This window comes from Oncorhynchus keta, chromosome 9 (genome assembly GCF_023373465.1).
Source record: "Oncorhynchus keta strain PuntledgeMale-10-30-2019 chromosome 9, Oket_V2, whole genome shotgun sequence".
NCBI lineage: Eukaryota > Metazoa > Chordata > Actinopteri > Salmoniformes > Salmonidae > Oncorhynchus > Oncorhynchus keta.
The window spans coordinates 14,199,333-14,226,661 of record NC_068429.1 but is presented as its reverse complement, the minus strand read 5'-3'; the positions used below and the strand labels follow the sequence as shown (position 1 = coordinate 14,226,661).

At 44.7% G+C, this 27,329-nt stretch overlaps 1 protein-coding gene and 2 long non-coding RNA genes across 3 annotated transcripts in view; all 3 read right to left on the bottom strand.

The window, feature by feature from the left end:
• dennd1a (DENN/MADD domain containing 1A) overlaps positions 1-27,329 on the bottom strand; it is a 171,828-nt gene that overhangs the window by 50,921 nt on the left and 93,578 nt on the right. Inside the window, exons 6-10 of the mRNA XM_052525273.1 lie at positions 25,904-25,973; positions 23,237-23,317; positions 17,516-17,569; positions 11,711-11,821; positions 4,934-5,034 (exon numbers count right to left, since the gene is read on the bottom strand). Of these exons, the coding sequence (XP_052381233.1) occupies positions 4,934-5,034; positions 11,711-11,821; positions 17,516-17,569; positions 23,237-23,317; positions 25,904-25,973 (417 nt within the window). The remainder of the gene's footprint in view (positions 1-4,933; positions 5,035-11,710; positions 11,822-17,515; positions 17,570-23,236; positions 23,318-25,903; positions 25,974-27,329) is intronic.
• Positions 12,817-15,734, bottom strand: LOC127931741 (uncharacterized). Its single transcript, XR_008142795.1, has 4 exons — positions 15,477-15,734; positions 15,305-15,362; positions 13,549-15,066; positions 12,817-13,394 (listed from the first exon to the last, which is right to left on the bottom strand). It is a non-coding gene; the product is annotated as an uncharacterized LOC127931741 (long non-coding RNA).
• On the bottom strand, positions 16,686-17,171 carry LOC127931742 (uncharacterized). Its single transcript, XR_008142796.1, has 3 exons — positions 17,143-17,171; positions 17,023-17,082; positions 16,686-16,820 (listed from the first exon to the last, which is right to left on the bottom strand). It is a non-coding gene; the product is annotated as an uncharacterized LOC127931742 (long non-coding RNA).

Below are 27,329 nucleotides of genomic sequence, written 5' to 3'. Positions count from 1 at the left end.
CTTCCAGAGTGCTGCGTTGTGCCCTTCTTCCAGAGTGCTGCGTTGTGCCCTTCTTCCAGAGTGCTGCGTTGTGCCCTTCTCCCGGAGTGCTGCATTGTGCCCTTCTTCCAGAGTGCTGCATTGTGCCCTTCTCCCAGAGTGCTGCATTGTGCCCTTCTTCCAGAGTGCTGCGTTGTGCCCTTCTTCCAGAGTGCTGCGTTGTGCCCTTCTTCCAGAGTGCTGCGTTGTGCCCTTCTTCCAGAGTGCTGCGTTGTGCCCTTCTTCCAGAGTGCTGCGTTGTGCCCTTCTTCCAGAGTGCTGCGTTGTGCCCTTCTTCCAGAGTGCTGCGTTGTGCCCTTGGCCCGGAGTGCTGCGTTGTGCCCTTGGCCCGGAGTGCTGCGTTGTGCCCTTGGCCCGGAGTGCTGCGTTGTGCCCTTGGCCCGGAGTGCTGCGTTGTGCCCTTGGCCCGGAGTGCTGCGTTGTGCCCTTCTTCCAGGAGTGCTGCGTTGTGCCCTTCTTCCAGAGTGCTGCGTTGTGCCCTTCTTCCAGAGTGCTGCGTTGTGCCCTTCTTCCAGAGTGCTGCGTTGTGCCCTTCTCCCGGAGTGCTGCATTGTGCCCTTCTTCCAGAGTGCTGCATTGTGCCCTTCTCCCAGAGTGCTGCATTGTGCCCTTCTTCCAGAGTGCTGCGTTGTGCCCTTCTCCCAGAGTGCAGCATTGTGCCCTTCTCCCAGAGTGCAGCGTTGTGCCCTTCTTCCAGAGTGCTGCGTTGTGCCCTTCTTCCAGAGTGCTGCGTTGGAGTGCTGCGTTGTGCTCTTCTCCCGGAGTGCTGCGTTGTGCCCTTGGCCCGGAGTGCTGCGTTGTGCCCTTCTTCCGGAGTGCTGCGTTGTGCCCTTCTTCCAGAGTGCTGCGTTGTGCCCTTCTTCCAGAGTGCTGCGTTGTGCCCTTCTTCCAGAGTGCTGCGTTGTGCCCTTCTTCCAGAGTGCTGCGTTGTGCCCTTGCCCCGGAGTGCTGCGTTGTGCCCTTGCCCCGGAGTGCTGCGTTGTGCCCTTCTTCCGGAGTGCTGCGTTGTGCCCTTCTTCCGGAGTGCTGCGTTGTGCCCTTCTTCCAGAGTGCTGCGTTGTGCCCTTGGCCCGGAGTGCTGCGTTGTGCCCTTGGCCCGGAGTGCTGCGTTGTGCCCTTTGCGTTCCCTTGGCCCGGAGTGCTGCGTTGTGCCCTTCTTCCAGAGTGCTGCGTTGTGCCCTTCTTCCAGAGTGCTGCGTTGTGCCCTTCTGCCCAGAGTGCTGCGTTGTGCCCTTCTTCCAGAGTGCTGCGTTGTGCCCTTCTTCCAGAGTGCTGCGTTGTGCCCTTCTTCCAGAGTGCTGCATTGTTTCTTCAGAGTGCTGCATTGTGCCCTTCTCCCAGAGTGCTGCATTGCCCTTCTTCCAGAGTGCTGCGTGTGCCCTTCTCCCAGAGTGCAGCGTTGTGCCCTTCTTCCAGAGTGCTGCGTTGTGCCCTTCTTCCAGAGTGCTGCGTTGTGCCCTTCTTCCAGAGTGCTGCGTTGTGCCCTTCTCCCAGAGTGCAGCATTGTGCCCTTCTCCCAGAGTGCAGCGTTGTGCCCTTCTCCCAGAGTGCTGCGTTGTGCCCTTCTCCCAGAGTGCTGCGTTGTGCCCTTCTTCCAGAGTGCTGCGTTGTGCCCTTCTCCCAGAGTGCTGCGTTGTGCCCTTCTCCCAGAGTGCTGCGTTGTGCCCTTCTTCCAGAGTGCTGCGTTGTGCCCTTCTTCCAGAGTGCTGCGTTGTGCCCTTGGCTCGGAGTGCTGCGTTGTGCCCTTCTCCCAGAGTGCGGCGTTGTGCCCTTCTCCCAGAGTGCTGCATTGTGCCCTTCTCCCAGAGTGCTGCGTTGTGCCCTTGGCCCGGAGTGCTGCATTGTGCCCTTCTCCCAGAGTGCTGCGTTGTGCCCTTCTCTCTGAGTGCTGCGCAGAGCCGAATCACCTCTCATTCACATGGCTCTCCATCACATGATCGGGTCTTTCTCAAAGGCTACAAGTGAAGACAGACACGTCGGGGACGCAATTGCGTGCATCCTTATCCAATTCTGAGGCTCATATTGAAGATATTGGAAGACCTGTCCACATTTACCTTTTGTCAGCCAACAAGATGAGTAGGCCTAATGAACAGCAAAAGCACTAGCCTATGTCAATCTATTATCCCCCATAGTACAAAAGTCGACCTATTCTATGCGATAAATAAATATTCCAAACATACATTTGAAGTCGGAAGTTTACATACACTTAGGTTGGAGTCATTAAAACTAGTTTTTCAACCACCCCACAAATTTCTTGTTAACCAACTATAGTTTTGGCAAGTCGTTTAGGACATCTACTTTGTGCATGACAAGTAATTTTTCCAACAATTGTTTACAGACAGATTTTTTCACTTATAATTCACTGTATCACAATTCCAGTGGGTGAGAAATGTACATACACTAAGTTGACTGTGCCTTTAAACAGCTTGGAAAATTCAAGAAAATTATGTCATGGCTATAGAAGCTTCTGAAATGGCTAATTGACATAATTTGAGTCAATTGGAGGTGTCCCTGTGGATGTATTTCAAGGCCTACCTTCAAACCCAGTGCCTCTTTGCTTGACATCATGGGAAAATCAAAACAAATCAGCCAAGACCTCAGAAAAAAATGTAGACCTCCACAAGTTCATCCTTGGGAGCAATTGCCAAATGCCTGAAGGTGCCGCGTTCATCTGTACAAACAATAGTACGCAAGTAAAAACACCATGGGACCACGCAGCTGTCATAGCACTCAGGAAGGGGACACGTTCTGTCTCCTAGAGATGAACGTACTTCATGAACGTACTGGTGCAAAAAGTGCAAATCAATCCCAGAACAACAGCAAAGGACCCTGTGAAGATGCTGGAGGAAACAGGTACAAAAGTATCTATATCCACAGTAAAACGAGTCCTATATCTCAATAACCTGAAAGGCCGCTTAGCAAGAAAGAAGCCACTGCTCCAAACCACCATAAAAAAGACAGACTACGATTTGCAACTGCACATGGGGACAAAGATCGTACTTTTTGGAGAAATTTCCTTTGGTCTGATGAAACAAACTGTTTGGCCATAATGACCATAATATTTGGGGGAAAAGGGGGGAGGCTTGCAAGCCAGAGAACCCCATCCCAACCATGAAGCACGGGGCTGGCAGCATCATGTTGTGGGAGTGCTTTGCTGCAGGAGGGACTGGTGCACTTCACAAAATAGATGGCATCATGAGGCATGAAAATGATGTGGATATATTGAAGCAACATCTCAAGACATCAGGAAGTTAAAGCTTGGTCGTAAATGGGTCTTCCAAATGGACAATGACCCCAAGCATACTTCCAAAGTTGTGGCAAAATGGCTTAAGGATGATTAAATAAATAAAAGCTGAAATAAATCATTCTCTCTACTATTATTCTGACATTTCACATTCTGAAAATAAAGTGGTGATCCTAACTGACCTAAGACAGGGAATTTTTACTAGGATTAAATGTCAGGAATTGTGAAAAACTGAGTTGAAATGTATTTGGCTAAGGTGTATGTAAACTTCCGACTTCAACTGTATGTTATTCAGAAACAGGAAATAGGTTCAGATTTTGGACAAGCACATCATCGTACTCGTCAGTCTTTACATTAGACACGCTGCATCAAGACATTCATATTCTAATTCTATGTGTGGGGCACATCATGATCATGTGATAAATGGATGGTGACCAAGCATTATAAAAGGCTTTGTTCGCCATATTCATAAAGACATGAGGAACGTCATACCGTCTCCCTACATATCACACAACGTCATACCGCCTTCCTACATGCCACACAACGTCATACCGCCTCCCTACATGCCACACAACGTCATACCGCCTCCCTACATGCCACACAACGTCATACCGCCTCCCTACATGCCACACAACGTCATACCGCCTCCCTACATGCCACACAACGTCATACCGCCTCCCTACATGCCACACAACGTCATACCGCCTTCCCTACATGCCACACAAAGTCATACCGCCTCCCTACATATCACACAACGTCATACCGTCTCCCTACATGCCACACAACGTCATACCGCCTCCCTACATGCCACACAACGTCATACCGCCTCCCTACATGCCACACAACGTCATACCGCCTCCCTACATGCCACACAACGTCATACCGCCTCCCTACATGCCACACAACGTCATACCGCCTCCCTATATCCACACAACGTCATACCGCCTCCCTACATGCCACACAAATACAGCCAGTGTCATGTGTCTGAGCTGTCCAGACAAGGGTTAAATACTGTGTACATTTCTTTTCAAATTTGCACAGACAAAATGGCACTCCGATCCGAGACTCATGAGAGGTGCAAAGTTGGGATGTACAGTCCTTACTGAAATAAACACACCAGAAATCCGGACAATCGTCACTTGTAATGGGGTGGAAGGGGGGGTGGGGGGTGCGGGCGGAAAAGGGGTACATTTTGGATACTGTCAACAGTGGGGTCAAGTGTGTTGAGTCCATCAACATGCTGAATGTGAGTGTTCTGTTAGAAAATGGTGAGTGCTACACACTAGAGGCAGAATCTCCATCTAGCCACACATGTAGCTAGATATGTAGCTGATATCTGTATGTAGCCACGTATGTCGCTAGATATGTAGCTGATATCTGTATGTAGCCACGCATGTAGCTGATACAGCATGAACCAACGGATAGGGGGAAAACTCTTCTAAGTCCCACACCTTGGTGTTACAATGTGACACGCTTGGAGTTGAAGACAAGCGCTTTAAAAAAATGAATATGCCATTTAACAGATGCTTTTATCCACAGTGACTTACAGTCATGCATATGGGTGGTGCTGGGAAACAAACCCCACTATCCTGGTGTTGCAAGCGCCATGCTCTACCAACTGAGCAACAGATGACCATTGTGTTTACTCACCAGCAGTAGTCTATGAGGTGCTGAGGCAGGACAGGAATGTAAACGTGTTGCCAATACATTGGGTACATCATGGCCGCCGACCCGTGAACACAAGCCGTTAACTGTGGTGGAGGCAGAGAGTACATAACACCACAATCACACACCATACAGCATAATATGGAATATAACTATTTCTCACGGGTTCATTTGGAAATATACATTATATTGACAGATCCACAATGGAATATTTGAGGTATATAACTATTCCTTGCATTGCCATATTGTAGAAAATACAGTGACAGATTATTGTGCAAAGAAAGTTCCAACTGCACTATGTCAATGTTTGGAGTTCTGTGGGGAACTCACAGACACACACACACAGGAACACACACACACAGGGACACACACACACACAGGGACACACACACAGGGACACACACACAGGGACACACACACAGGGACACACACACACAGGGACACACACACACAGGGACACACACACACACACACACACACACACACGCACACACACACACACACACAGGGACACACACACACAGGGACACGACACACGCACACACACACACACACACGCACACACACACACACACACACACACACACACACACACACACACACACACACACACACACACACACACACACACAGGGACACACACACACACACACACACACACACACACACACACACACACACACACACACACACACACACACACACACACACACACAGGGACACACACACACAGGGACACACACTCCAAGAGTAAATTGGCCATTACTCATGGCATCAAAGCCACCCCATAAATGATACAAATTACACCACCGGAAATTAGACCAGCAACAGTTCCCATCACTGACGTTTAATATCTCACGTGACAAATTCCGCTCCTTTGTGTGTTAAGGTAGGAAGAATGTGTGTTAAGGTAGGAGGAATGTGTGTTAAGGTAGGAGGAATGTGTGTTAAGGTAGGAGGAATGTGTGTTAAGGTAGGAGGAATGTGTGTTAAGGTAGGAGGAATGTGTGTTAAGGTAGGAGGAATGTGTGTTAAGGTAGGAAGAATGTGTGTTAAGGTAGGAGGAATGTGTGTTAAGGTAGGAGGAATGTGTGTTAAGGTAGGAGGAATGTGTGTTAAGGTAGGAGGAATGTGTGTTAAGGCAAGAGGAATGTGTGTTAAGGTATGAGGAATGTGTGTTAAGGTAGGAGGAATGTGTGTTAAGGTAGGAGGAATGTGTGTTAAGGTAAGAGGAATGTAGTGCCGGGCAAACGAACGCAGCCGCTGATCAAACTAAGATGGCACCGTTGAACGCTGGCAGATGTGTCAATAATAGCGGTGTTGCTCAACCACAACAGACATTCCCCAGAATAACAGCGTTTGTCTGAGACGCAGTTTAAGTGTGTGGGTTTCTATATTCAGAGCAGATGATTGATCATAAAACGTGCCCCCCCCCCACACAGTCAATCAAACTGGCCAACTCGGAGATTCTGACAATTTTACTTTGATTTAAGATGGGGGGAGGAAAACGTTGTGGCAGCGTTTGTCTAAGGGACTCGTTATAGGGAATGGGGTGTGGGGAGAAAGAGCCCCTGGGGAACGCTCGTCCACAGCCATGTCAGGTAAAGTATTTTTCACGTCAAACAGGAAGACTGGGATTCCTTGGATGAATCATATCCCTTTTTAATGGGGAGGAGGAAGACATGTGTGGTTTCTGTTTTGGTTAAAAAAAAATATGAGGAACATCAGCTTTTCTCCCACGGCTCTGGTCAACAGTAGTGCACCATATAGGGAATATGGTAACATTTGAGATGTGTCCCTCGTTTCTATTCCTCAATAATCACTGATATGTTAAAGGAATAGAGGTCTCCCCATATTCACTGATATGTTAAAGGAATAGAGGTCTCCTCATATTCACTGATATGTTAAAGGAATAGAGGTCTCACCATATTCACTGATATGTTAAAGGAATAGAGGTCTCCTCATATTCACTGATATGTTAAAGGAATAGAGGTCTCCCCATATTCACTGATATGTTGAAGGAATAGAGGTCTCCCCATATTCACTGATATGTTAAAGGAATAGAGGTCTCCCCATATTCACTGATATGTTAAAGGAATAGTTCACTGATATGTTAAAGGAATAGAGGTCTCCCCATATTCACTGATATGTTAAAGGAATAGAGGTCTCCCCATATTCACTGATATGTTAAAGGAATAGAGGTCTCCCCATATTCACTGATATGTTAAAGGAATAGAGGTCTCCCCATATTCACTGATATGTTAAAGGAATAGAGGTCTCCCCATATTCACTGATATGTTAAAGGAATCTCCCCATATTCACTGATATGTTGAAGGAATAGAGGTCTCCCCATATTCACTGATATGTTAAAGGAATAGATGTCTCCCCATATTCACTGATATGTTAAAGGAATAGAGGTCTCCCCATATTCACTGATATGTTAAAGGAATAGAGGTCTCCCCATATTCACTGATATGTTAAAGGAATAGAGGTCTCCCCATATTCACTGATATGTTAAAGGAATAGATGTCTCCCCATATTCACTGATATGTTAAAGGAATAGATGTCTCCCCATATTCACTGATATGTTAAAGGAATAGAGGTCTCCCCAGGTCTCCCCATATTCACTGATATGTTAAAGGAATAGAGGTCTCCCCATATTCACTGATATGTTAAAGGAATAGAGGTCTCCCCATATTCACTGATATGTTAAAGGAATAGAGGTCTCCCCATATTCACTGATATGTTAAAGGAATAGAGGTCTCCCCATATTCACTGATATGTTAAAGGAATAGAGGTCTCCCCATATTCACTGATATGTTGAAGGAATAGAGGTCTCCCCATATTCACTGATATGTTAAAGGAATAGAGGTCTCCCCATATTCACTGATATGTTAAAGGAATAGAGGTCTCCCCATATTCACTGATATGTTAAAGGAATAGAGGTCTCCCCATATTCACTGATATGTTAAAGGAATAGAGGTCTCCCCATATTCACTGATATGTTAAAGGAATAGAGGTCTCCCCATATTCACTGATATGTTAAAGGAATAGAGGTCTCCCCATATTCACTGATATGTTAAAGGAATAGAGGTCTCCCCATATTCACTGATATGTTAAAGGAATAGAGGTCTCCCCATATTCACTGATATGTTGAAGGAATAGAGGTCTCCCCATATTCACTGATATGTTAAAGGAATAGAGGTCTCCCCATATTCACTGATATGTTAAAGGAATAGAGGTCTCCCCATATTCACTGATATGTTAAAGGAATAGAGGTCTCCCCATATTCACTGATATGTTAAAGGAATAGAGGTCTCCCCATATTCACTGATATGTTAAAGGAATAGAGGTCTCCCCATATTCACTGATATGTTAAAGGAATAGAGGTCTCCCCATATTCACTGATATGTTAAAGGAATAGAGGTCTCCCCATATTCACTGATATGTTAAAGGAATAGAGGTCTCCCCATATTCACTGATATGTTAAAGGAATAGAGGTCTCCCCATATTCACTGATATGTTAAAGGAATAGAGGTCTCCCCATATTCACTGATATGTTAAAGGAATAGAGGTCTCCCCATATTCACTGATATGTTAAAGGAATAGAGGTCTCCCCATATTCACTGATATGTTAAAGGAATAGAGGTCTCCCCATATTCACTGATATGTTAAAGGAATAGAGGTCTCCCCATATTCACTGATATGTTAAAGGAATAGAGGTCTCCCCATATTCACTGATATGTTAAAGGAATAGAGGTCTCCCCATATTCACTGATATGTTAAAGGAATAGAGGTCTCCCCATATTCACTGATATGTTGAAGGAATAGAGGTCTCCCCATATTCACTGATATGTTAAAGGAATAGAGGTCTCCCCATATTCACTGATATGTTAAAGGAATAGAGGTCTCCCCATATTCACTGATATGTTAAAGGAATAGAGGTCTCCCCATATTCACTGATATGTTAAAGGAATAGAGGTCTCCCCATATTCACTGATATGTTAAAGGAATAGAGGTCTCCCCATATTCACTGATATGTTAAAGGAATAGAGGTCTCCCCATATTCACTGATATGTTAAAGGAATAGAGGTCTCCCCATATTCACTGATATGTTAAAGGAATAGAGGTCTCCCCATATTCACTGATATGTTAAAGGAATAGAGGTCTCCCCTTATTCACTGATATGTTAAAGGAATAGAGGTCTCCCCATATTCACTGATATGTTAAAGGAATAGAGGTCTCCCCATATTCACTGATATGTTGAAGGAATAGAGGTCTCCCCATATTCACTGATATGTTAAAGGAATAGAGGTCTCCCCATATTCACTGATATGTTAAAGGAATAGAGGTCTCCCCATATTCACTGATATGTTAAAGGAATAGAGGTCTCCCCATATTCACTGATATGTTAAAGGAATAGAGGTCTCCCCATATTCACTGATATGTTAAAGGAATAGAGGTCTCCCCATATTCACTGATATGTTAAAGGAATAGAGGTCTCCCCATATTCACTGATATGTTAAAGGAATAGAGGTCTCCCCATATTCACTGATATGTTAAAGGAATAGAGGTCTCCCCATATTCACTGATATGTTAAAGGAATAGAGGTCTCCCCATATTCACTGATATGTTAAAGGAATAGAGGTCTCCCCATATTCACTGATATGTTAAAGGAATAGAGGTCTCCCCATATTCACTGATATGTTAAAGTGTTAGAGGTCTCCCCATATTCACTGATATGTTAAAGGAATAGAGGTCTCCCCATATTCACTGATATGTTAAAGGAATAGAGGTCTCCCCATATTCACTGATATGTTAAAGGAATAGAGGTCTCCCCATATTCACTGATATGTTAAAGGAATAGAGGTCTCCTCATATTCACTGATATGTTAAAGGAATAGAGGTCTCCCCATATTCACTGATATGTTAAAGGAATAGAGGTCTCCCCATATTCACTGATATGTTAAAGGAATAGAGGTCTCCCCATATTCACTGATATGTTAAAGGAATAGAGGTCTCCCCATATTCACTGATATGTTAAAGGAATAGAGGTCTCCCCATATTCACTGATATGTTAAAGGAATAGAGGTCTCCCCATATTCACTGATATGTTAAAGGAATAGATGTCTCCCCATATTCACTGATATGTTAAAGGAATAGAGGTCTCCCCATATTCACTGATATGTTAAAGGAATAGAGGTCTCCTCATATTCACTGATATGTTAAAGGAATAGAGGTCTCCTCATATTCACTGATATGTTAAAGGAATAGAGGTCTCCCCATATTCACTGATATGTTAAAGGAATAGAGGTCTCCCCATATTCACTGATATGTTAAAGGAATAGAGGTCTCCCCATATTCACTGATATGTTAAAGGAATAGAGGTCTCACCATATTCTTCAAAGAACATGGTCATGTTTTGATGTAAAATAATTGTTATACCTCGCCATTCTAGAATGAGTCCTCTTTGCTACTACATGTTCAGGTGTAGCTTTCTAAACAAGCATCCACCCTGACAAGAGTATTTTCCCATTGGGCTTGTGAACAACTTCCCTTTTACAGTATGTGTTAAAAACAGCACATAAACTGGGCTTCGCTAATCAAAAACCCATACACACATTAGTAACTTTAACAGGCCGAGAGGGCAGGAGGGGCTTAATTATATAGTGGCGATATCACATAATGGAAGACTTAGGAATGCCTCATAAAAGCTTAATTGAAGGCAATGCTTTGTATGGTACAGTACAAGAAAAGAAGGCTTATTCAGGAAGTATTTACACCTAGAATTTTTCTACATTCACACAAAGTGGGAGAAAATGGATTGAATTGAATTGATTGAATTGTCTTTTTTTGTCAATGATCTATACCAAATACTCAAATAATGAGAAATTGGAAGAAAAATGTGAACACACCCCCCCCCATCTACCAATAGGTGCCCTTCTTTGCAAGGCATTGTCTTTGTGGTTGAATCTGTGTTTGAAATTCACTGCTCGACTGAGGGATCTTACAGATAATTGTATGTGTGGGGTACAGAGATCAGGTAGTCATTCAACAATCATTATTAAACACTATTATTGCACACAGAGTGAGTCCATGCAACGTATTGTGTAACTTGTTAAGCAAATGTTTACTCCTTAACTTATTAAGGCTTGTCATAACAAAGGGCTTGAATACTTATTGACTCAAGACATTTCAGCTTTTCATTTTAAATTCATTTATAAAAATGTCTAAAAACATAATTACACTTTCACATTATTGGTATTGTGTGTTGGCCAGTGACAAAAATCTCAATTAAATCCATTTAACATTCAGGCTGTAACACAACAAAATGTCAAGAGGTGTGAATACTTTCTGAAGGCACTGTATGTGTAAGGAGATATTTTTAAGGAGATGTTTTTGGCAGGTGACAAGCTCTTCAGACAGTCCTCTCTATACAAAAAGGCGTGAAGAGGGTTATAGCTTTAATGGTGGAGGGTACAACAAAAAATATACCAGAAAATGTAAAGGGTTTAAAAATAGTATGTGGTTACAGTGGGGGAAAAACTGACAGATTCTCATCCACAATATCTTCAAATATTTCTGTTGGGAAAAAATGTAATAATTAAATCTGGGTGAACAACCATTTCATGCTGTGTCTTATTGTGTGGTGGTGCAACAGTACCAAGCCAATCCTGTAAAATAGACACTCATTAATTAGTTGATATGCATGGAGAGAGTGAGAATAGAGGAGGAAGGGAGTGAAGGAGCTACTGTACTTACGGTGCTTAGTTTGCTACAGCAGATGAGGATTCGACGCTCATAAAGCATACTAGCGTACAGATGGAGCATGTTATTGACATCTACGGCTACAAAATACTCTGTTAGGTTTCTCTGCAAGAAAAAACAAAGGCAAAAAGTAAAAAGAAAAAGAAAAAAGGGGTAGAGGTTAGTTGTGATAGCAGACCAATGACTGTATGAATAGTACAAGGCATCAACATGATTTACATGTTACAAAGGTATGGTATAGATATAACAGGAGAACAATGTAACAGGAAGACACATTATTGTTTCAAATAAAACTTCTCTCTGTGATCATCGGCATGGAAGACAATTAAATACCATACTTTAGACAGAACACATGAAATATGTCATGTATTTATGTGATTTTGTCTGTATGTGTACTCTTATTGCTGCAAAATAAACTGACTCATTGAAGACATTGAAGTTTTCTGAATCTGAATATACATTGAGTGTACAAAACATTAAGAACACCTTCCTAATACTGCGTTCCAGCCCCTTTCGCCCTCAGAACAGCCTCAATTAGTCAGGGCATGGACCCTACAAGGTTTTCGAAAGCATTCCACAGGGATGCAGGCCCATCTTGACTCCAATGCTTCCCACAGTTGTGTCAAGTTGGCTGGATGTTCTTTGTGTGGTGGACCATTCTTGATACACACACAGTTGAGCTTGAAAAACTCAGCAGCGGTACAGTTCTTGACACACTCAAACCGGTTGCGCCTAGCAACAACTACCATACCCTGTTCAAAGGCACTTCAATCTTTTGTCTTGTCCATTCAACCTCTAAATGGCACACTCACAATCAATGTCTCAATTGTCCATGTCTTTAACCTGTCTCCTCAAATTCATTCACACTGAAGTGGATTTAACAAGTGACATCGATAAGGGATCATAGCTTTCACCTATGTCATAGAAAGAGAAAAAATATGTTTGAAATAGACATTCCACAAGTGATTTAGGTGAAATAAGCTGTAGTAGAAGAGATGTTTGTGTGCATGTGGGGGCGGCAGGTTAACCACAGCGCTGGGCCAGTAACCGACAGGTTGCTGGATCGAATCCCTGAGCTGACAAGGTAAAAAAATCTGTTGTTCTGTTCCCCGGTAGGCCGTCATTGTAAATAAGAATTTGTTCTTAACTGACTTGCCTAGTTAAATAAGTTACATTTAAAAATATTTATTTTTATTTTTAAATCTGTCATTCTCCAAACCTCCAGAAGCATTACTTCTGAAGACTACAGGCTCCACCTTCTACACCTCTCCCTTCTGACTGGGGTTCACTTGTCTCCCGTCACGTCTCCTTCTACACCTCTCCCTTCTGACTGGGGTTCACTTGTCTCCCGTCACGTCTCCTTCTACACCTCTCCCTTCTGACTGGGGTTCACTTGTCTCCCGTCACGTCTCCTTCTACACCTCTCCCTTCTGACTGGGGTTCACTTGTCTCCCGTCACGTCTCCTTCTACACCTCTCCCTTCTGACTGGGGTTCACTTGTCTCCCGTCACGTCTCCTTCACACCTCCGTCACGTCTCCTTCACACCTCCGTCACGTCTCCTTCACACCTCCGTCACGTCTCCTTCACACCTCCGTCACGTCTCCTTCACACCTCCGTCACGTCTCCTTCACACCTCCGTCACGTCTCCTTCACACCTCCGTCACGTCTCCTTCACACCTCTGTCACGTCTCCTTCACACCTCCGTCACGTCTCCGTCACGTCTCCTTCACACCTCCGTCACGTCTCCTTCACACCTCCGTCACGTCTCCTTCACACCTCCGTCACGTCTCCTTCACACCTCCGTCACGTCTCCGTCACGTCTCCTTCACACCTCCGTCACGTCTCCTTCACACCTCCGTCACGTCTCTGTCAAGCTCTCATTTTTCTGCGTTCTCTCTGTCTGTCTAAAGGCCCCCCAGAGAGGGAGATCTGGGGAGGGCTCACAGCCTTCGAGGACTAGCGAGAGCTGTCTGACGGCTAACAAACTACATGAGGCTACCGGCGGGAATTGGAAAAACGGGGAAATCAAACCAGATATTGATTCTTCTGACTCCTTCAATATCTCCCCCCGTGAGCTGAAGCAATTGAATGAATGTCTAATGTTTGTGGGACTAGCGGTTTATTCATGCTACCCAGAGACCTACAGTAAACCTAACCCTAACACACAGACCTACAGTAAACCTAAGCCTATCTCAGACCTACAGTAAACCTAACCCTAACACACAGACCTACAGTAAACCTAACCCTATCACACAGACCTACAGTAAACCTAACCCTAACACACAGACCTACAGTAAACCTAACCCTATCACACAGACCTACAGTAAACCTAACCCTATCACACAGACCTACAGTAAACCTAACCCTATCACACAGACCTACAGTAAACCTAACCCTAACACACAGACCTACAGTAAACCTAACCCTATCACACAGACCTACAGTAAACCTAACCCTATCACACAGACCTACAGTAAACCTAACCCTATCACACAGACCTAGAGTAAACCTAACCCTAACACACAGACCTACAGTAAACCTAACCCTAACACACAGACCTACAGTAAACCTAACCCTAACACACAGACCTACAGTAAACCTAACCCTATCACACAGACCTACAGTAAACCTAACCCTAACACACAGACCTACAGTAAACCTAACCCTATCACACAGACCTACAGTAAACCTAACCCTAACACACAGACCTACAGTAAACCTAACCCTATCACACAGACCTACAGTAAACCTAACCCTATCACACAGACCTACAGTAAACCTAACCCTATCACACAGACCTACAGTAAACCTAACCCTAACACACAGACCTACAGTAAACCTAACCCTAACACACAGACCTACAGTAAACCTAACCCGATCACACAGACCTACAGTAAACCTAACCCTAACACACAGACCTACAGTAAACCTAACCCTACCACACAGACCTACAGTAAACCTAACCCTATCACACAGACCTACAGTAAACCTAACCCTAACACACAGACCTACAGTAAACCTAACCCTAACATACAGACCTACAGTAAACCTAACCCAAACACACAGACCTACATTAAACCTAACCCAAACACACAGACCTACAGTAAACCTAATCCTAACACACAGGCCTACAGTAAACCTAATCCTAACACACAGACCTACAGTAAACCTAACCCAAACACACAGACCTACAGTAAACCTAATCCTAACACACAGGCCTACAGTAAACCTAACCCAAACACACAGACCTACAGTAAACCTAATCCTAACACACAGGCCTACAGTAAACCTAACCCTATCACACAGACCTACAGTAAACCTAACCCTATCACACAGACCTACAGTAAACCTAACCCAAACACACAGACCTACAGTAAACCTAACCCTATCACACAGACCTACAGTAAACCTAACCCAAACACAGACCTACAGTAAACCTAACCCTAACACACAGACCTACAGTAAACCTAACCCTAACACACAGACCTACAGTAAACCTAACCCTATCACACAGACCTACAGTAAACCTAACCCAAACACACAGACCTACAGTAAACCTAACCCTATCACACAGACCTACAGTAAACCTAACCCAAACACAGACCTACAGTAAACCTAACCCTAACACACAGACCTACAGTAAACCTAACCCTAACACACAGACCTACAGTAAACCTAACCCTAACACACAGACCTACAGTAAACCTAACCCGATCACACAGACCTACAGTAAACCTAACCCACAGACCTACAGTAAACCTAACCCGATCACACAGACCTACAGTAAACCTAACCCTATCACACAGACCTACAGTAAACCTAACCCTAACACACAGACCTACAGTAAACCTAACCCTATCACACAGACCTACAGTAAACCTAACCCTATCACACAGACCTACAGTAAACCTAACCCTAACACACAGACCTACAGTAAACCTAACCCTATCACACAGACCTACAGTAAACCTAACCCTATCACACAGACCTACAGTAAACCTAACCCGATCACACAGACCTACAGTAAACCTAACCCTAACACACAGACCTACAGTAAAACTAACCTAACACACAGACCTACAGTAAACCTAACCCTATCACACAGACCTACAGTAAACCTAACCCTAACACACAGACCTACAGTAAACCTAACCTAACATACAGACCTACAGTAAACCTAACCCAAACACACAGACCTACATTAAACCTAACCAGTAAACACACAGACCTACAGTAAACCTAATCCTAACACACAGACCTACAGTAAACCTAACCCAAACACACAGGCCTGCAGTAAACCTAATCCTAACACACAGGTCTACAGTAAACCTAACCCTATCACACAGACCTACAGTAAACCTAACCCTATCACACAGACCTACAGTAAACCTAACCCAAACACACAGACCTACAGTAAACCTAACCCTATCACACAGACCTACAGTAAACCTAACCCTAACACACAGACCTACAGTAAACCTAACCCTATCACACAGACCTACAGTAAACCTAACCCTAACACACAGACCTACAGTAAACCTAACCCTATCACACAGACCTACAGTAAACCTAACCCTAACACACAGACCTACAGTAAACCTAATCCTAACACACAGACCTACAGTAAACCTAACCCTATCACAGACCTACAGTAAACCTAATCCTAACACACAGACCTACAGTAAACCTAACCCTATCACACAGACCTAGAGTAAACCTAACCCTAACACACAGACCTACAGTAAACCTAACCCTAACACACAGACCTACAGTAAACCTAACCCTAACACAGACCTACAGTAAACCTAACCCTATCACAGACCTACAGTAAACCTAATCCTAACACACAGACCTACAGTAAACCTAACCCTATCACACAGACCTAGAGTAAACCTAATCCTAACACACAGACCTACAGTAAACCTAACCCTAACACACAGACGTACAGTAAACCTAACCCTATCACACAGACCTACAGTAAACCTAACCCTAACACACAGACCTACAGTAAACCTAACCCTATCACACAGACCTACAGTAAACCTAACCCTAACACACAGACCTACAGTAAACCTAACCCTAACACACAGACCTACAGTAAACCTAACCCTATCACAGACCTACAGTAAACCTAATCCTAACACACAGACCTACAGTAAACCTAACCCTATCACACAGACCTACAGTAAACCTAACCTAACACACAGACCTACAGTAAACCTAACCTAACACACAGACCTACAGTAAACCTAACCCTAACACAGACCTACAGTAAACCTAACCCTATCACAGACCTACAGTAAACCTAATCCTAACACACAGACCTACAGTAAACCTAACCCAAACACACAGACCTACAGTAAACCTAATCCTAACACACAGGCCTACAGTAAACCTAACCCTAACACACAGACCTACAGTAAACCTAACCCTAACACACAGACCTACAGTAAACCTAACCCTAACACAGACCTACAGTAAACCTAACCCTATCACAGACCTACAGTAAACCTAATCCTAACACACAGACCTACAGTAAACCCTACCCTAACACAGACCTACAGTAAACCTAATCCTAACACACAGGCCTATATGAACAGGGTGCATTGGGGACGTGGGTAGAGTGGAGTAACATTAATGTGTTCTTTCATATCAGATGAGATTGAGTGATGTATTTTGGCATATCGTCAATTATTCCAAATGGATATTGTTAGTGGTCTGCTGCAAATGTCTTCCTAAACAGTGAACAACAAAGAACAGCAAATTCAAAATGAAGGGTGAAGGCCAAAGATACTCACGTTTTCAGGTATGCTGGGTAATTCCCTTGTGTCAGGCACAGTAAAGTAGGAATGCTAACGGGGACAAAGAAACACATGGGGTAAAATTTGAGAGATTAAGGCATTTTAAGCCATCGCAGTTCATGAGAAAAGACAAACGCTAATAGGATTAGGAGTTAACGCTCAATAGTGTAAAGACATTCCATACACTGGAAAAACAGCCTTTTTCAACTTCCTGTTTCAACATGTTTTATTACATTTGATGTCTTATGAACACCTCCCTGTTCTCAATAACGGTAACAGCCCAGGGGATAGATGAAATAAAATACTATTTTATGCGTCACATGCTTTGTAAACAACAGGTGAGGACTAACAGTGAAATGCTTACTTACGGCCCCTTCCCAACAATACAGAGAGAAAGAAAATAGAGAAATAAAAAAAGTAATAATAGGTACAAATGAGTAACGATAACTTGACTATTTACATACAAGGGTTCCCAGTACCAAGTTGATGTGTAGTGGGACAAGATAATTGAGTTAGATACACTAAATACACAAATGTATGTGGACACCCTTTCAAATGAGTGGATTCGGCTATTCAGCAACACACATTGCTGACAGGTGTATAAAATCGAACACACAGCCATGCAATCTCCATAAACAAACATTGGCAGTAGAATGGCCTCACTGAAGAGTTCAGTGACTTTAAATGATGGCACCGTTATTGAATGCCACCTTTCCAACAAGTAGGTTCATCAAATTTCTGCCCTGCTCGAGCTGCCCCTGTCAAATGGATGTGCTGTTATTGTGAAGTGCAAACATCTAGGCGCAACAACGGCTCAGCCGCAAAGCGGTAGGCCACACAAGCTCACAGAACGGGACAGCCGAGTGCTGAAGTGCGTGTATCCTAGTTGCAACACTCACTACCGAGTTCCAAACTGCCTCTTGAAGCAACGTCAGCACAAGAACTGTTCGTTGGGAGCTTCATGAAATGGGTTTCCTTGGCCGAGCAGCCGCACAAAAGCCTAAGATCACCATGCTCAATGCCAAGCACGCTTCATTATCTGGCAGTCCGACAGATGACTCTGGGTTTGGGGGATGCCAGGAGAATGCTACCTGCCCAAATGCATAGTGCCAACTGTAAAGTTTGGTGGAGGAATAATGGTCTGGGGCTGTTTTTCATCGTTCGGGCTAGGCCCTTAGTTCCAGTGAAGGGACATCTTAACGCTACAGCATACAATGACATTCTACAATGACATTCTAGACGATTCCATGCTTACAACTTGACTGGCCTGCACAGAGCCCTGACCTGAACCCGATCCAACACTTTTGGGATGAATTGGAACGCCAGCTGCGAGCCAGGCCTAATCACCCAACATCAGTACCAGACCTCACTAATGCTCTTGTGGAAGCAAGACCCAGCAGCAATGTTGCAACATCTAGTGGAAAGCCTTCCCAGAAGAGTGGAGGCTATTATAGCAGCAAAGGCATGACCAACTCTATATTAACTCCCATAATTTTGCGATGAGATGTTCGACGAGCAGGTGTCCACATACTTTTGGTCATGTAGTGTATGTACATATAACTAGGAATAAAGTGACAGATAGTAAACAGTAGCAGCAGCGTATGAGATTAGTCAAAAAAGTGAGCGCAAAAATGGGTCAATGCAGTTAGTACGAGTAACTATTTGGTTAACTATACAACTAACTATTTAGCAGTCTTATGGTTTGGGGATAGAAGCTGTTCAGGGTCCTGTTGGTTCCAGACATGGTGCACCGGTAGCGCTTGCCGTGTTGCCAGTTTATGACTTGGGCGGCTAGAGTCTTTGACAATTTTAGGGCCTTCTTCTCACACTGCCTGGTATAGAGGTCCTGGATGGCAGGAAGCTCGGCCTCAGTGATGTACAGGGCCAGACGCACCACCTGTAAGGCACTACACCCTATAGCGCCTTTGGGTCAGACGCTAACAGTTGCCATACCAAGCGGTGATGCAGCCAGTCAAGATGCTCTCAATGGTGCAGCTGTAGAACCTTTTGAGGATCCGAGGACCATGCCAAATTTTTCAGCCTCCTGAGGGGAAGAGGTGTTCTCGTGCCCTCTTCACAACCGTGTTGGTATGTTTGGACCACGATAGATACTTAGTGATGTGGACACTGTGGTTTCTTGAAGCTCTGGACCCGCTTCACTTCAGCTCCGTTAATGTGAATAGGGATATGCTCGGCCATCCGTTTCCTAATGTCCATGATCAGCTCCTTTGTCTTGCTGACATTGAGGCACAGGTTGTTGTCCTGGCACCATACTGCCAGGTCTCTGACCTCCTCCCTATAGGCTGCCTCATCGTCGTCAGTGATCAGGCCTACTATGCAATTGCCACGCAATTTTTGGTGAACAGGGAGGCCAGGAGGGGACTAAGCACACACCCCTGAGGGCCCCCGTGTTCAGGGTAAGCGTGGCAGATGTGTTGTTGCCTACCCTCACACCACCTGGGGGCGGCCCGTCAGGAAGTCCAGGATCCAGTTGCAGAGGGAGGTGTTCGGTCCCAGGGTCCTTAGCTATGTGATGAACTTGGAGGGCACTATGATGTTGAACGCTAAGCTGTAGTCAATGAACAGCATTCTCACATAGGTGTTCTTTCTGTCTAGGTGGGAAAGGGCAGTGTGAAGTGCAATAGAGACTGCGCCATCTGTGGATCTGTTGGAGCGGTATGCGAATTGGAGTGGGTCCAGGGTGCCTGGTATGATGGTCATTTAGACAGGTTACCTTCTAGGGCACAGGGACTATGGTGGTCTGTTTGAAACATGTAGGTATTAAAGACAAGGTCAGGGAGAGGTCGAAAAAGTGAAGAAACTTGCATCCTGGTACTCCGTCTGGACCTCCGGCTTGTGAATGTTAACCTGTTAAAAGGTCTTACTTACATCGGTTATGGAGTGCATGATGACACAGTCATCCGGAACAGCTGGTGCTCTTACTTATGGTTCAGTGTTGCTTGCCTCGAAGCGAGCATAGAAGGGATTTAGCTCGTCTGGTAGGCATGAGTCACTGAGCAGCTCACTGTTGGGTTTGCCTTTGTAATCCTTGATGGTTTGCAAGCCCTGACACATCAGATGAGCGCCAGAGTCGGTGTAGTAGGATTCAATGTTAGTCATGTATTGTCGCTTTGCAGGGTAAGGATAGTGAGGTGGGTCTGACAGATATCTCATGGAGAAGGTGTCTGAAGACTGACGGTATGATAATAAACTCAGCTCCTTAACTGGGAGTGGGGAAAGACTAGCGAAGAAAGTGATGCACTCACTACTTCCTCTATATCCCTGCGTCTGATGCCAAGATCACTCTGACAGAACCGTCTCCTCTATTTTGTTGGGTGTAAACTCTGTCTCACTCCATTGCACGTGAACCGTTTTGAGTAGGCACCCTAACATGGAGCTCTGAGGGATTCCTAAAAATCCTTCAAATGGAACGGCCTGTGTTGTAACCCATCATGCAGGACAGCTGAGGGATAAGCCTTTGAGGGTCGGGGAAATGGTGCCCCACTCGGCAGGGGTGGCAGCCTTGGTGCTCCCCCCATTGAACCCACAACTGACCCGAAAACAGTCGGCAAAAATCAAAGCATCCTCTATGAAGGATAATAACTGCAACCTACAGTTGAAGTCAGAAGTTTACATACACTTAGGTTGGAGTCATTAAAACTCGTTTTTCAACCACTCCACAAATTTCTTGTTAACAAACTATAGTTTTGGCAAGTCGGTTAGGATATCTACTTTGTGCATGACACAAGTAATTTTTCCAACAATTGTTTACAGACAGATTATTTCACTTATAATTCACTGTATCACAATTCCAGTGGGTGAGAAATGTACATACACTAAGTTGACTGTGCCTTTAAACAACTTGGAAAATTCCAGAAAATTATGTCATGGCTTTAGAAGCTTCTGATAGGCTAATTGACATCATTTGAGTCAATTGGAGGTGTCCCTGTGGATGTATTTCAAGGCCTACCTTCAAACTCAGTGCCTCTTTGCTTGACATGATGGGAAAATCAAAAGAAATCAACCAAGACCTCAGGAAAAAAACTGTAGACCTCCACAAGTCTGGTTCATCCTTGGGAGAAATTTCCAAATGCCTGAAGGTACCACGTTCAATTCTACAAACAATAGTACACAAGTATAAACACCATGGGACCAAGCAGCCATCATACCACTCAGGACGGAGACGAGTTCTGTCTCCTAGAGATGAACATATTTTGGTGCAAAAAGTGTAAATCAATCCCAGAACAGCAAAGGACCTTGTGAAGATGCTGGAGGAAACAGGTACAAAAGTATCTATATCCACAGTAAAACGAGTCTTATATCGACATAACCTGAAAGGCCGCTCTGCAAGGAAGAAGCCACTGCTCCAAAACTGCCATAAAAAAAGCCAGACTACAGTTTGCAATTGCACATGGGGACGAAGATCACACTTTTTGGAGAAATGTCCTCTGGTCTGATGAAACCAAAATAGAACTGTTTGGCCATAATGACCATTGTTATGTTTGGAGGGGAAAAGGGGAGGCTTGCAAGCCGAATAACACCATCCCAACCGTGAAGCACAGGGGTGGCAGCATCATGTTGTGGGGGTGCTTTGCTGCAGGAGGGACTGGTGCACTTCACAAAATAGATGGCGTCATGAGGAATGAAAATTATGTGGATATATTGAAGTAACATCTCAAGACATCAGTCAGGAAGTTAAAGCTTGGTCACAAATGGGTCTTCCAAATGGACAATTACCACAAGCATACTTCCAAAGTTGTGGCAAAATGGCTTGAGGACAACAAAGTCAAGGTATTCGAGTGGCCATCACAAAGCCCTGACCTCAATCCCATAGAATATTTGTGGGCAGAACTGAAAAAGCGTATGTGACCAAGGAGGCCTACAAACCTGGTTCGGTTACACCAGCTCTGTCAGGAGGAATGGGCCAAAATTCCCCCAACTTATTGTGGGACGCTTGTGGAAGGCTACCCGAAATGTTTGACCAAGTTAAACATTTTAAAGGTAATGCTACCAAATTCAAATTGAGTGTATGTAAACTTCTGACCCACTGGGAAAATCATTCGCTCTACTATTATTCTGACATTTCACATTTAAAAAAAAAAAAGTGGTGGTCCTAGCTGACCTAAAACAGGGAATTTTTACTTGGATTAAATGTCAGGAACTGTGAAAAATTGAGTTTAAATGTATTTGGCTGAGGTGTATGTAAACTTCCGACTTCAACTGTATCTCAAAGCACCCACTATAAAGGATAAGGCTGTACCTCACTGACCCAAGTGCTATGGCCAAGAGATGGGATATATTGATGTATTCTGCAGCAACAACAAAAAACATACTAATGGTGTATATACTGTGTGATAAATGTAGATATCTAAAGGGGGTTTCAAGTGACAGGTGCAAGAATGGTATTGCCTCAAGAGAGACATTGTTTTTTGGCATTGTGACAAGTTAAGCAGTGCTTTTGGGACATTGCCACAGCACTCAAAGCTCAAATAACTTGAACTTTCACCCACTGCCGCACCTGACCCTACGGCTCTTGGCACCTTGCTTGTATCATGTGAAGGGCCCTGAAGTGTGATGATGTTAGCTAATTCTGCAACCTTGCTAATGAGCCGTGAATTTTAAGCATAATGGACAACTAGTGATCGAAGATTTTAATGTGTTGCTCCTCTGATAAGGTCGCCAGCCATGAAGTCTACGGGGAGTTGGTCAAAGTCTTACCACGCTAAGATGGACTGGCACTCCAGGATCAGGGATGGGGAGTGTATGGAGTGACTCCAGGAGCTCTCGCCACTGACTCTCCTGAAAAACACACACAAACAGACACGTACAATCTCACACGATGCCCCACAGGAACCCTATTATAAATAGCAACAGAAACAAAATGTTTATGCAAACAAAATAGCTGACAATATCCCCTCCTTATAATATTATGGCTCATCTGAGGAAATAACCAATCGCCTACAGACTTGAAAGCGCTCCCAGTACATTGTACTTTGACAACAAAACATATCTTAATCCTGTTAATGGCTGTCGATGCTAGAGTATAATCTCAGTTCACTATCTCCCAGGTATAGGGCTGTGTCTGCTATCTTCCAGGTATAGGGCTGTGTCTGCTATCTTCCAGGTATAGGGCTGTGTCTGCTATCTCCCAGGTATAGGGCTGTGTCTGCTATCTCCCAGGTATAGGGCTGTGTCTGCCATCTCCCAGGTATAGGGCTGTGTCTGCCATCGCCCAGGTATAGGGTTGTGTCTGCTATCTCCCAGGTATAGGGCTGTGTCTGCTCTCCCAGGTATAGGGCTGCCCAGGTATAGGGCTGTGTCTGCCATCTCCCAGGTATAGGGCTGTGTCTGCCATCTCCCAGGTATAGGGCTGTGTCTGCCATCTCCCAGGTATAGGGCTGTGTCTGCCATCTCCCAGGTATAGGGCTGTGTCTGCCATCTCCCAGGTATAGGGCTGTGTCTGCCATCACCCAGGTATAGGGCTGTGTCTGCCATCTCCCAGGTATAGGGCTGTGTCTGCCATCTCCCAGGTATAGGGCTGTGTCTGCCATCTCCCAGGTATAGGGCTGTGTCTGCCATCTCCCAGGTATAGGGCTGTGTCTGCCATCACCCAGGTATAGGGCTGTGTCTGCCATCTCCCAGGTATAGGGCTGTGTCTGCTATCTCCCAGGTATAGGGCTGTGTCTGCTATCTCCCAGGTATAGGGCTGTGTCTGCTATCTCCCAGGTGTAGGGCTGTGTCTGCTATCTCCCAGGTATAGGGCTGTGTCTGCCATCTCCCAGGTATAGGGCTGTGTCTGCCATCTCCCAGGTATAGGGCTGTGTCTGCCATCAGGTATAGGGCCCAGGTATAGGGCTGTGTCTGCCATCTCCCAGGTATAGGGCTGTGTCCATCTCCCAGGTATAGGGCTGTGTCTGCCATCTCCCACCCAGGTATAGGGCTGTGTCTGCCATCTCCCAGGTATAGGGCTGTGTCTGCCATCGCCCAGGTATAGGGCTGTGTCTGCTATCTCCCAGGTATAGGGCTGTGTCTGCCATCACCCAGGTATAGGGCTGTGTCTGCCATCACCCAGGTATAGGGCTGTGTCTGCCATCTCCCAGGTATAGGGCTGTGTCTGCCATCACCCAGGTATAGGGCTGTGTCTGCTATCTCCCAGGTATAGGGCTGTGTCTGCCATCACCCAGGTATAGGGCTGTGTCTGCCATCACCCAGGTATAGGGCTGTGTCTGCTATCTCCCAGGTATAGGGCTGTGTCTGCCATCACCCAGGTATAGGGCTGTGTCTGCCATCTCCCAGGTATAGGGCTGTGTCTGCTATATCCCAGGTATAGGGCTGGGTCTGCTATCTCCCAGGTATAGGGCTGTGTCTGCCATCTCCCAGGTATAGGGCAGTGTCTGCTATCTCCCAGGTATAGGGCTGTGTCTGCTATCTCCCAGGTACATGGCTGGGTCTGCTATCTTCCAGGTATAGGGCTGTGTCTGCTATCTCCCAGGTATAGGGCTGGGTCTGCTATCTCCCAGGTGTAGGGCTTTGTCTGACAACCATAAACAGCAAGAATGTAAAGCTGAGGCTTGAACAGATGTTTGCCAAAGTGCTCTGAATACATTACTTAAAATGTCTGAATGCCTGTTGATTAAGCTCAATTTGATTTGAATCCTATAATCATTATTTAAGTCTCTTTTGGACAATGTGCTTTTAAGTTGTTTGGTTTTCAGTATCACCTACGTGTGCAGAGAGAGTGATGTGTTCGTTAATATTTTTTGTATTACACAGTCAGCAGAAAGAGTTGAAGGGAAAATGAGAGGAGTTGAATGTCACGCCTGACATCTATTTTCCATTTTCCAAAAGGTGAGAAATAAGCTGTCCCCAGACAGAAAGAGAGAGAGGAAAGAGAGGAAGGGAGAGACAGTGAGTGAGTGAGTGAGTGAGTGAGTGAGTGAGTGAGTGAGTGAGTGAGTGAGTGAGTGAGTGAGTGAGTGAGTGAGTGAGTGAGTGAGTGAGTGAGTGAGTGAGTGAGAGTGATGTTTGTCAGTAGGGTGGCAGCTCTGACAGAGGGGACACCACTGTAATATTAGATGGGATGGCTGTCACCCAAGACACAGGCAAAGAAAAAGATAAAGAAAGGTGACAGTCTTTCTACTGCAGTGGAATTCTCTTTCTGCCTCTACCTACTCTAATGAAGAGCCGAAACACATAGGTTTTTACTTTTAACAATAAACAAGCTTTTGTATCAGGAGTTGCTAAATCTCCTCTATACCTACCTCAATCAAATGCATTTTATTCTAGAAAGCCCTTTTTACATCATCAGTTGTAACCTAAGTAGATAACAAGGTTCACCCTAACTACAATGACCACTTTTATTTTGATTTCATTGAGAATACTGACCTGGCCTTTGATTGTGTAGTCAGCGAGGATATTGAGCAGCTTGTAGAATACCTCAAACCAGGGCAGATAGCTGGAATAAAATAAATACAGAGAATTTCAGGGTAACAATTTCAAATCAAATCAAATGTATTTGTCACATATACATGGTTAGCAGATGTTAATGCGAGTGTAGCGAAATGCTTGTGCTTCTAGTTCCGACAATGCAGTAATAACCAACGAGTAATCTAACCTAACAATTCCAAAACTACTACCTTATACACACAAGTGTAAAGGGATAAAGAATATGTACATAAAGATATATGAATGAGTGATGGTACAGAACGGCATAGGCAAGATGCAGTAGATGGTATCGAGTACAGTATATACATATGAGATGAGTAATGTAGGGTATGTAATTTGTCATCTCTATGAACTCATGTGTCTAATGCATTATAAATGAATTTATAACAACTTCCTCACACATCATTATAGCGCTTATCTTTTGTCATTGGTGAATAAAATGTTTCCTATCATCATTGTTTGGTTATATTTTACTTATTGTCATCCCTTGTACACCTCCCTGGTCCCATCCCACACCATGGAAGGAAATGTGAACAATAGGCTGAAATAGCTGTCATCAAGACAGTTATATCTAAGCATGAAAGAGAAGGGAGAGAGGACCGAACAGTGGTGTGTTCTCTCTTCTCCAGTGGTTCTTCTTCACTGTCTGGTTCTCACTCACTGAGTCATTCATCTGACAGCAGCTGTGCGTGTGCACGTGCGTGTGCGTAGAGAAACAACATCCAAGAAGGAGCTGCACTACAGGATATAGACCTCCAGCAGAGGACAAGCAGCAGCTACGCAAGGAGAGACTCAATACCTGAAAGGTCCAACCACCAACCACCACTCACCCCTGCACAAACTGCACCAAAATATGTGGCTCCCGGATCGGCCTCTACAGCCATCTGAAGACCCACAAATAGAAGACCCCATGGAGGATAACCATACTCTTACTCGAGTGATCACTTAGTGTGTGTGTGTGTGTGTGTGTGTGTGTGTGTGTGTGTGTGTGTGTGTGTGTGTGTGTGTGTGTGTGTGTGTGTGTGTGTGTGTGTGTGTGTGTGTGTGTGTGTGTGTGTGTGTTGTGTTTGTGTGTTTGTGTGTGTGTGTGTGTGTGTGTGTGTGTGGCCAGCAATAAGCATTCAGTGAGTATCCTTTAGGAGACAGGCTCGTCCAGAACAGGAGCCATACTCTCCATCTCCACCTGTGGCCCTGAGGGTGACCGAGTAAAAGAGAGAAAGAAGAGAAGAAGAGGAAGGGGGAAGAGAGAAGGGGAAGAGAGAAGATAAAGAGAAAAGGGGAAGAGAGAAGATGAAGAGAGAAGGGGAAGATGAAGAGAAAAGAGGAAGAGAGAAGGGGAAGAGAGAAGGGGAAGAGAGAAGAGGAA